This window comes from Oryza glaberrima, chromosome 1 (assembly GCF_000147395.1).
Source record: "Oryza glaberrima chromosome 1, OglaRS2, whole genome shotgun sequence".
NCBI classification, from domain to species: Eukaryota; Viridiplantae; Streptophyta; class Magnoliopsida; order Poales; family Poaceae; genus Oryza; species Oryza glaberrima.
The window spans coordinates 38,805,643-38,817,250 of record NC_068326.1 but is presented as its reverse complement, the minus strand read 5'-3'; the positions used below and the strand labels follow the sequence as shown (position 1 = coordinate 38,817,250).

The 11,608-nt window shown below is 40.5% G+C and overlaps 1 protein-coding gene and 1 non-coding gene across 2 annotated transcripts; one reads left to right on the top strand and one right to left on the bottom strand.

Annotated features, from left to right (window-relative positions):
* Position 1: 1 nt before the first annotated feature.
* LOC127780631 (nitrate regulatory gene2 protein-like) lies at positions 2–3,761 on the bottom strand. Its single transcript, XM_052307563.1, has 4 exons — positions 2,265–3,761; positions 1,944–2,155; positions 1,604–1,827; positions 2–1,504 (listed from the first exon to the last, which is right to left on the bottom strand). The coding sequence occupies exons 1-4, from the start codon at positions 3,547–3,549 to the stop codon at positions 727–729; spliced, it is 2,499 nt and encodes an 832-aa protein (XP_052163523.1). The 5' UTR covers positions 3,550–3,761; the 3' UTR covers positions 2–726.
* Positions 3,762–11,129: 7,368 nt separating this feature from the next.
* Positions 11,130–11,202, top strand: TRNAF-GAA (transfer RNA phenylalanine (anticodon GAA)). The gene has a single exon. It is a non-coding gene; the product is annotated as a tRNA-Phe (tRNA).
* The last annotated feature ends 406 nt before the right edge of the window (positions 11,203–11,608 follow it).

Genomic DNA, 11,608 nt, shown 5'->3' with positions numbered 1-11,608 from the left:
ATGGTGTATGTAATCTGTAAACAGAATGAGTATAAAGAGGTTGCAGTATCACTGTGTCCTATCACAGAAGAGGTTGCAGTGTCATTGTGTCAATTGACCATTGCTGAACTGAACAAAACGCTACTAGTTTGCAAGTGGAATGTGCAGAATGAGTAAAATGCTGGAACTTCTGAATAACAAACACATGGATACACTAAGTAATCAATTATACCATGAAATGAGCAAAGAGTCAGTAAATCACCTTTTCCAGTTCGCAAGCTTTATTTCAAATCAAATTGACAGGGTAAACACAAAACAGAACGTAAAACAGATTGAAGCTAGAATGAACAAGTCACTTAATGAGGCAAGTGTTATGTACAGAATAAATGAGTAACATCTGAAACTTCTCAATAATACATCATTAGTCTACTCTCTGTACTCAGCTCTCAGCAATTTAGCAAAGAGTCAGACAACAGTAAGAATATATGGTCTATCGATAACATTAACATCCTAGGTGAGTTGGATATCAGTAAGAATCTATGGATAACACTAACTTTCTATCTACCACCGTCCACTGTAAGAACTGAATGCCTAAACCCCAAATTAAACCAATTACTCTACAAAAAGAATCCCAGCACTGTCCTCATTCAGGACAGCAACCAAAAAATTCTCCTTTGTGCATGCAACAAGCTGTTGAACCTTTGATCATCTATCACACACTTCTGTGCAAAACCCATTTCTCGGCAGTCAGTGGACCCGGGCACCTCGGGTTCTGATGCTTGTGTACTTTTGCACATTTTCCTGGGAGAAGCTGACGATCTGGTGCAGCACAGGGACCAACCCGACTGGTAGAGTAGCTGAAGCTGCAAGATGGGCATGTTTTACAATCTCATCATGCTTGGTCTTCTCCTCATCCTTCTTTCTACTCATCTTCTCTAGCTCGATTACACGGTTGTCATGGCTGTGGTGAGTGTTCTCCATGACTGCAACCATATCAAGACTGGTACTCAACCCAAGTTCCCTCTGCAGAACTTCGCGCCTTTTGTTATAATCTCGGGAAGCATGATCAGCTTTTCGTTTCTGCCTGTGCTCCTTTTCCTGGGTCTTCTTGTACTCATGCACAAGCTTGGAGAATTGGTCAATTGTCTTCAACACTTCATTCTTGGAAACCATCTCAATCACTTGGAGCCAATCATTTGATATGACAAACACAGGCGGGGCGCCAAGCTTGCCTGGGGAGAAAGGCGGGGCGCCATCCGGTGTGTTTTCCTCCTGCACCTCAGGCTCAGTGAGCCATTTCCTCAGCCATCCGTTCAGTGCTTCAGCATAAGACCTCTGTGAGCTGATCCACTTGTTGAAGCAGCGGTACCATTTTGCAAGCTCCCTCTCTAATTCTACTGTGGCTACTGCAGCAGCATTGGATTGGCTAATGGTCACTGCCTTGATCAGGTGCATTTTGCTGTCCTGAATGGCCGATAGCTGCTTCTCATGACACAATAGAACAGCTTTCCACATTCTTCTCAATCTGCACTCAAGACAACAAATTGTATTCATTAGATGAAACTGTCATCAGGGTGAAGTGTTGAAGAATAGTAGTACAATTAGAAATCATGAAGCTTCATACCCAATGATGAGATCAACGAGTTGAGGATATAGCTCTTCATCTCGAATATTCTGTATCTTCGATGAGAAGGCATTGGCTGTTCTAATATTGATGGTAATCCTGGATTGCAAGTTCCTTACTGATAACCTGGTGGCGTCGATCGTAGTTGAATCTAATCCTCGTTCGTCCAGAGATTTTAGCCTCCTGTACTTCTTTTCATAAAGAATCCTCAGCTTCTCTTCATCCTAGAACAACCACCTAACCATCAAACACGTGTTCGGCGGTAAATCATATAGCATATGAATTAACACCTATGCCTTGTTCTATGATGCGATAACTGGTGCAGAGATTATGTGTGTACCTTAATCTCCTGGTAAAGCTTCTTTTCCCAAGCACATAGCTTCTCCAGAGTTGATGAGAGACTTCCAGCACTGTTTCTTCTACCAGCTACTGATGGATTTGATGAAGTGCTGGCCTTTCCGCTCAATGTTCTTGACTTTCTACGTGGCTTCGGCAGGCACGAAGATGAAGGCATGGTCAGAGATAGAGGATCCATCACTCTGGAAGACAAATCTGCAGAGACAACACGAGAAAATTTATAAATGCTCTAGCACACATTACCTAGTTGCATCAAAATGATACTGGTGGCTAGTAAGAAACACAATGCAAATGTATTACCCACATCTAAGAACTCGGGGCGTGGAACTCTGGGGGGGAACCTTCCCCACCTCAAGAAGCTTGGAAACTTCTTCGCCGCAGTTCAGCGCCTCATCGAACCTCTCCTTGATCTCGTCCATGGCCTCCATGACACTCCTGTTCCCCTGGTGAAGCGGCGAGAACGACTCACTGCTCACAGCAGTCGACTGCACAGACTTGCCACTCCCACCTTCCCCCTGAGCAGCAGCAATCGGTTGCTCAATGCCATCGAAGGCTATACCTTTCTTCTTGCTGGTGGAGCTGCCATTGTTGTCACCACTACCACTACCCTTCAAGCTGGCATTCTCTGGCTTGCCATTGCCACCGGATCCCTTCCTCTGCAGCAGCTTCCCATCAGAAGCCTCCCCCTTCGAGCTGACATCTGAAGAAATTGGTCTCTTCCCTTTCCCACCTTGATCAGCAACGCGGGAGGTTGATGGTTTGGATGCCTTCGCCTTCGCCTCCGCCGCCTCGAGCTCCGCCTCGTCCTCCAGCTCCGGGATCCCCTCCATCCTCCTCAGCTCCGAGTAATTCGGGCTATTGGAAGGCAAGCTGCCGCCGTCGTGGCCCTTGTAATCCTCCATGAATTGATCGTAGGAGGTGAAGGGGTCGAAGAAGTCCCACGCCGCGACCTCCGCGGTTGGCGGCGGCGTCGCCGTCTCCGGCCTCTCCTCCGCAACCACCTCGCCGTAGGGCCCGTACGAATACGTGTACCCGTAGCCACCGTAGCCACCATAGCTGGCCTCGCCATTGGGGTCCTCGTACACCGTGGTGGGCACGGTGGGAGAGTCCCTCATGTAGTGGTAGTGATACCTCGTCGATGACGCGGCGGCGGCGGTGGCGTGTTTGGTGGCGCCGTACGCGTCCAGGTCCTCGTCGGAGAGGGTGTGCGAGAGAGGCGAGACGGTGGAGGACGAGGACGGCGACGGCGGGAGGCTCGACCTGGCCGCGGCGGCCGAGGCGTTGACCGGCTTCGCTGGGGACGGCGGGAGGGTGAGCACCGGGGAGGAACCGGACGGCGGGGTGCCCGGCGCGAGCGCGGCCGCCGCGAACCGCCGCAGCGCGCCCCCGACGGCGGCGAGCGAGCGGAAGTACGCGGCGTGCGCGGACGCCAGCGCGTAGCGCCGGTCGGCCGCGGCGCGGATCAGCGCCGCGCGCTCGCGGCACAGCGCGGCCGGGTCGGCCGCCCGCCGCGGCCGCTCCAACGAAGACGACGCCCGCGCCCGCGCCCTCGCCGCGGCGAACGCGTCGTGCGAGGTGGTGCAGCCCATGCGTCGAACACCCTACCTGCAGCAGCAGCTGCAGGCGCGGCGCGTGAGCGGGTCGGTGCTGTGCTCCGGCGGCTCGTCGGCGTCCATTACATACACACACACACTCGGACGCCGCCGGCGAGGCGGACTCCGACTCCGACTCCTCGTCGGCGCCGGAAATTGGCGGCGGAATTGGGAGAGGAGGAGGCGCCGCGAGCGAGAATGGAAAGAGTAGTTGAACCCTTTTTTTTCTCTCCCTTGGTTTTCATGTTTTATGTTCATCTCCTTTCGCTTTCACCCCCTTGTGTTTCATTTAATTTAGGGTTGACCACTGAGATTTCTTTCATACGGAGTATTTCTTGTATAAGTATAAATGCTCGCAAAGTACTGAAATTGCCCAGATTGCACCGACAAAATTTGATGAAATAGTTTGATTAGGGAAATATGGATTTGAAAAATACGAAATTGATTGTGCATGTTCCAAGCTGCATAGAGATACTAGTAGGGTTAGTAATTAATTAAAGTGATACTATTTTGGAGGCTATATCGACGTTCAAAAGAACATACATTAAATGATCGGAGAGAGTAAAAGGGTTGCCTTTACATATTAGGACATGTTTGGAATGTGGTTAGCACTCTATCAATTGGAATGATACAAGACAAATACTCTATCCGTTTCAAAATGTTTGACACCATTGACTTTTTAGCACATGTTTGACCGTTCGTTTTATTCAAAAACTTTTATGAAATATGTAAAATTATATGCCTACATAAAAATATATTTAACGATGAATCAAATGATAGGAAAAGAATTAATAATTACTTAATTTTTTTGAATAAGACGAGCGGTCAAACATGTGCTAAAAAGTTAACGGCGTCAAACATTTCGAAACGGAGAGAGTATGTAGTAGCAAAATTTTGTGTAATAGTTGCATGGTAATCTTTTGATGCTCATAAATTGATATCATGAAAAGTTTTCCACCGTATCATGTGTTTAGGCACGTTGTTTTTATTTTTAAACACTGCCGTATACACCTTCTTCTCGAATCTTAACTTGTGACTAACGAATCGATAACCCCACTTACGCAAAAAAAAAGCTAATAAGTATAAGCATAGCTTAAAAAAAAGACATGACACTTCGCAACCACCGTTTTGATTACAAACATTTGGTTCCATGGCTTGTCCAATGTGTCCAAGTTTTAGCAGAATGTGGTAGTGAAACAAGAGTAGTATACATTTTTGCCTGGAAAAATACATTTTATGTTAGTACATCTCTAATGTGTTTCAAAAAAAAAAAGTAGTATTTTTAGATATATATAAAACTATAAAAGTGAGGGCCCTATTTAAGGTTACATAACAATGGGAGGATGCATATGCAAAATTTATTGTAGCAGGTGTACTTTTTTTTTTCCTTCCGCGATCGATCGATCACTCGCATGGACGCGGAAACCTCAAGATTTTCGTGTACGCCGCCGCCGAAATCAACAGCGAAAATTACGCAATTTTCTTCCATCCATTGGACCAGGCTGCGTCGTCTAGATGCTGCAGTACGTGTGTTCTTGCTTTTCAGACATGTTCTTCGAAACAGATTTGAACTCCTCTTCAAAAACAGATGGAGAATTTCAGAGCCAATTCTTCGTCGTCCTTGCTTTGAAACGAAGGAACAATTCATGGCAAAGGTGTTTTGACTCCTCTCTCGTTCTTGCTCGTGTTGACAACTTAGTATAACAGCTATGCCTACACCTAGTTAGTGCTAATTAAACATTATTAAATCTTTAACGGTTTAGAACAACTGTGCTACAACAAGGTATAAAAAATAAATGCGATGTCTTCTGTATAAACCTCCAAATGGATCTAGTTTGTCCAGGTCAGACAAGTTCAGTCAACAAAATTCTTTGAACTGATTCATCCATAGCCTTAGGTCAGAACATTAGAGGCCAAACAAGCCACATCAAGAAGTAGAAACTCAACATATGAAAGGTATATATGAACAATATAGAATTCGTTACGCGAGAAAAAAAAAGAGCTAATCAATCGAAGTGAATTACTGAGAAGACTTTGACCCATGATCTGAAGTCATCTCTCCTTCGATCGATCTGTTAGTGAGTTGAACCTGACATCAGTTGGAGTAATAATCAAGAACAATTGGACATACTAAAAAGGAAATAAGATTTGGTGTTAGTTGTGCTGCTGATGACGATAATGGGAATTAAAGCTTGCCTACACCTACTGCTATTCTTAAGAACAAGAAGTGCAGTCCCTTCATTTTTTGGGAAGAAAATGGAAAACGAGAAAAATGATATATAAAAAAAGGCATACACTTGTTAAATAAATCATGAGGGCATTGCCTCAATTTTGCTGGTATATACTGTACTATATACTACTACTAGTAGTAGTACTTATTAAAGCTTTTGTTAATTGACATGTCCTAGTATTATTGATTTGTACGGACTTGAAAAATCCGTAGCAAGAAAAGGATATGGGATCTCTTAAAAGGTATGAGGTTGATATGGTATCCATTGTGGCACACTGTGCTTTGCTTGTTACCTGAGTGTGTTTTTATTATTTTTCTTTTTAATAAAGGAAGTACTCTTCCTATTTCGTATTATAAGTCATTTTTACTTTTTCTAAGATTGTGTTCTTTTCTTGTTTCACTTTTGTAACTTCCTCATTTATTATAAGCATGCTCACTAAACTATTAAATGGAATGTCATTAACTTTTTATATAAAAGTTTTTTTAAAAGACAAATAAATTTATTTTAAGTTTATAAAAAATCAATAATTAATTGATCATACGCTAATTGATTGCTCCAGTTTCCATGCAACTTAATAGCTCAGTTGTTTTGCAACAGCTAACGCAGCCTAAGTCAAATTTTTATAAGTTTGAGTAAGTTTGTAGAGGAATATAACAACTCTATAGTATTTCCTTCATTTCATAATGTAAGGCTTTCTAGCATTGTGTACATTCATATAGATGTTAATGAATCTATACACATATATGTCCAGATTCATAAAAATCTATATGAATATGAGCAATGCTAGTATAATATATTTTGATAATATATTTGTTTGGTGTTGAAAATAGTGTTATATCTTTTATAAATTTGATGAAACTTAAAATAAGTTTAACTAAAAAAATCAAAATATCTTATAATATTATAAAATAAAAGGTATGTATTACTTTGGACCTATACGTTAAATATGTACGCAACTATATTTACGTGCATTAGGATTTAAACTCCAATAAATCACACAACCACAATTAATCTACTACTACCACACGCTTTTACGATTGTAGCCATAGGATTAAGACTTAAGAGGATCAGAGAATCGTCCTGGTGTGAAGGGCTCATGCGATTGGAGTGCTCCATCGATCGCCATCGTCTCACGCTCATGCAACGCAAAAGCAAGTACACGGCGACGGGGTATGCATCGCACAAAACACACGTCGGTGTACACGTACGGCAGCTAGCAGTGTGTGGAATCCAGCCAAAAAGGGCACCCATCAGAACCAGATCGATATATAAGATCATCCAACGAATTACTGCATGACAGCCCAGCTCTATCTGACGATCGATTGACCAAATGGAAAAAGGCTAGATAGTGCGATTATATATGCGGCGCCGGCGTCGACTTGCTTCACCATTAATTAGTTAGTACTCCCCCTGATTAACAATGTAAAATTTTCTAACATTGACCACATACATATAGATATTAATAAATCTAGATACAAACATATATCTAGATTCATTAACATCTAAATGAATATGAGCAATGCTAAAAAGTCTTACATTGTGAAACGGAGGAAGTAGTACTACTATATCAATTGTAAATTGTACTTCATCTGTACCATTTTAAATGCAATTATAGGTTTTTATATCCAACGTTTGACCATCCACCTTATTTAAAAATTTATAAAAAAATAAAAATAATAAGTCACGCATAGATTATTATTCATGTTTTATCAGATATTAAATAAGAAAATTTTAAATAAGATTTTAAATAAAATGGATGATCAAACATTGGAAAAAAAACTCATAATTGCACCATGAATGGAGTATTTTAAAACATGACATGCAATTGTAGGACCATTAATTTCGATCAAATTAAACCCAAATCTCAAGTCGACCAGCCTTCGTGCGGATCCTATCCTTTATTGGTACTCCCTCCGTTTTTTCTTTAAAAAAACTCAACCTCCCTTTCCAAGGTTAAGGTTTTTGGGACAGAGGGGTAGATGTGATGGATGCATGGTGGCCTACCTGTCAAACTCAAAACTAATTACCCCAGGTCCAAGTGACATCACACATGTAGGGATTATGCATATCCAAAATAACTTTATCTTTCATGCAACCCACACACCAATAGAAAATAATAATAAAAACTATAATACCTTCCACTTTATCAAATCTTAATATAATTGTCTCTCAGTTGATTACCCCTTAAATATCCTACTTTTTAAAACTCCATAAACAATAAAATGACTACTTAAAGATGATCTTGTTTTGGACAAATAAAAGGAAAAAAAAACAATCTTATTTCTGATGGAGGGAGTACATATGCTGGCTGTTATTGGCCTTAATTGGTGTCTCATCAGTTAGAGAGTTAGGTCACCAACCCACAAGTTTCTTTTTGGTTCGGGGCCTATATGTCTCTTTTTTTGTGTGTTTGTGTTGTTATTAATCATCTCAATCACACAATCCCTAAATGGCTCGCTTGTCTGCTTCAGATCATCAAATCTGATCAATTGTCAGTTAATCCCACTTAATCATATGAATCAATCACTCGGTCTCTCAAGTCTTCTATATTTGAAGAACAAATTGCTAATCAGTCTCGATCTCTCAATTATCATGGAAAAACGGACAAAACGTCATCGAATATCACTCTAAAATAATACTCCATTAGTTTCAGTTCATATTATAAGTCACTTTAGGTTTGTCTTAAGTCAAACCTCCTCAGGTTTAACCAAGTTTTTAAAAAATAACTAAATACACTATACAAATTTGATCAATCCTATAATTAATTGTTTCTACATTTTCTTATAAATTTGGTTAACTTGAAGAGTTTTGAATTAGGGTAAATCTAAAGTGACTTTTAATAAAACGGAGGAGGGAGTAGAAAACATCACGGTATGTTCTTGAAAAAAAAATAGGAAATGATCTAATATCAAATAAACAGAAGATGTGATGCTTCAAACTTAGGCAGCTACCTCACCATCTTGTGGAGCTAGATGGAAGACCCTCGAGCGTTTCTCAATGTGTTCTTGAAACAGCCGTGCAAATCCAAAATAGGTAGTATATATATAACACATACCAGAAAATCCAGTCCAGCAATTTGCATTATTGACACATTTGATCTACTATCACCATCGATCGATCAAGACATGAATTCAATACACGTAGCGACTATATTAATTAACGGATAACTAATGATCAATGTGTTTTTTTTTTGTATAGGTGTGACTGATAGATGTACCGGTTGTTTATTTGATGAGTAGTTCACTGATAATGAAGTGAACTACTCCCAGATTGTGTTGGGTGATGGTTAGGAGTAATCCCTGCTCAACTTTCGTACAAGTACAGTACTAATGTACTATCTACCCCTCAGTCCGGCTGATCTCGATCGACTGATATACAGCTTGAAAGTGAGTGCACATTATACACGTATGATCAAATAATTAATTTCATGCTACTCATTCTGATTAGGCTATTAGGATATATATCTAGTACAACATAAATCAAGTTAAAGAAATAAACACGTGTACAATATTTAAGCCCAGCGAAATTCGATCGACACACAGGTGATCGGTCGTTGATTTTGAAAGATTGTATTTTTTTTAAGACAAGGAGTACATACAACTTATAAACCACTCTTGGAAGAAACAATGGTTATGCATATTATTGCCAACCATAATTAAAGGTTTAGCAATAGATCTTATCTCTGTCTTTAAGGAGTAATTAAGTTGTTATTTTGTAGTTTGCAGTCGTCTATCTTGCAATATTTGTATAATTAGTTGTAACTTCTAAGCAAAAGGCGGAATAAATTATATATTATCATACGTTACTTCCGACATGCGCAAAACAGAGCATCATATATGCAATCGAAGATTAGCTATCACGGTGTTTCTGTGTTGGTGCACGTGAAGCTGTGGAGCTGGATTAGTGATGCTTAATGATGCAGGCCAACTCCGTCGCAATGATATGGAACACAAGTTAATAATTTGGTCTACTCTGGCTAGTTAGGAAGGAATAATTATTGTGGATTTCGAAAAAGAGTGGTTTAAGGCTTCCTGTTTGAATTTAAAAAAATGCTAAATATGAGATATATGCATATCAAAATAGAGGGGGTGAGATCTGAACCTAGGAGCTCATTAGTTGTCCATATTCCCTGAAAAGTCAAAACGGTTTATTAGAGAATAAAAATTAATTTGTAAGTAAAATTTTTATATATTTGTTTGTTGCGACTTGAAAACCAATGTTAAAAAATTACGTTAAAAATATCTTAAAATTAATTTTAAAATTAAATTTGAAAATTCAAATTTTAACTTCTGCTTTGGCTTATTAGGACCGATGGGGATCAGCTATCTCACATCTTATGGTTTTAGCCGGAAGAACCCCACCCCGAGCCTTTTCTCACTCTAATTGAATCAAACTTGGTCTAGCTAGAGTTTGCCAGTGAATTAGGCTAGTTCGTGCTTCTCTAATTTTTCCTCAAATATATCTGGTGGTTACAGAGTTTCTTCGCAGGCCAAAGAGGCAATGACGAAGAAGTCAAGCATTATCGCATCATAACTGCATCTACGTGGATCCAACTGCCTATACTAGCTAGTTGACCTTAACAATATTAGCCTTTGACTTTATATTTTAACTTTACATCGACGAGTCTGACTTTTTTTAAAAAGAATTTTCTCGAACGGATTATAATTATAGTTATCTAGGAGCAAATAATTAGTATTGTCAATCCAGGAATAAAGAAAATTATAAAATGGTCAGACATTTATAGAGTCAACTAAATTAAGTATTTAACCGATCAAAAAGTTTAGATTATTTTGTTTTCACTTTCTACTTATAATACTAGGACCCAATTTAAAACATGATAATTGAACTGAACCTATTTGCTGGGGAGCTCCTACTTGTTGGGCTCTTTCTTGTTTATCTGCCCAAAGCTAGCTAGCAACTCCTACAAAAAGGATGGCCCTTGTGTGGCGTTTAGCTAGTTTCTAGACTCTTGGCATGTGGCAGTTTGGGACCAAGAAGATATAATTACTGCTTGAAAATCACTGGAGTAAGTTGCAAGTTAACGCGGTTAATTCTATACCTCAAGTATTAAAAAAAAAACTACTAGTAGTTGTAGAACAGTAGAAGTGGATCGAAGACACACGGCATGAGCATGACTTGACCAGCGGTTGGTTTGTGGCTGGCTGTACATGTGTGTACGTTGCTGGCTTAGTTAGTTAGCAACTTGAACCACTAATCACGACGATTTGTAGCTGACAAAGATTATCATCGGCAATTGCATCTTACTTGGCATTTTGGGAACGAGTCGTAGTGTCATTGTGTGTTTTCTCTTGCTGTAGTGAACAAACCAGATAACTTAATCACTGTGCGGGGATAGCTCAGTTGGGAGAGCGTCAGACTGAAGATCTGAAGGTCGCGTGTTCGATCCACGCTCACCGCATTTGAATTTTTAATGTCTTTTGCCATCTATCTGTTTTTTTCCCCATTTCTGTCACTAATGTAAATTTCAGTTCACCGGATTTGAATTCGCCGTTCTTTCCACCACTAGCGTGTTTGGAATTCACCGCTATCTTGTTCGTCATCGTCGTCGACGGCGTGGCTGACCGGTGAACAGACCAGTCCCAGCGGCCAAACACGTGAATTCTCCAGCGTATTTCCGCGCTTCTTCTTCGCTATTGAATCTCTCTCTATCTCTCGTCACGATGAGCTCATGCCCATGACGGCATGATGGTTGAATGGTTGATCAGCCGTTGCTGGGCTCAATCTGCTGCTCCTGTTTGGGCTTGGTTATAAGTCCAGTTGCTACATATGCCTAAACAAGGGTTCGAAACTTCGAATACAAAACT

What these genes read in the sequence shown, in the direction of transcription:
- LOC127780631 (XM_052307563.1), bottom strand. Translation starts at nt 3,549, where the DNA reads ATGGGCTGCACCACCTCGCACGACGCGTTCGCCGCGGCGAGGGCGCGG. An exon ending in CACGCCCCGAGTTCTTAGAT is followed by an intron (nt 2,156 to 2,264) that starts GTGGGTAATACA and finishes TTGTCTCTGCAG; the next exon opens with ATTTGTCTTCCAGAGTGATG. An exon ending in AGCTTTACCAGGAGATTAAG is followed by an intron (nt 1,828 to 1,943) that starts GTACACACATAA and finishes TGGTTGTTCTAG; the next exon opens with GATGAAGAGAAGCTGAGGAT.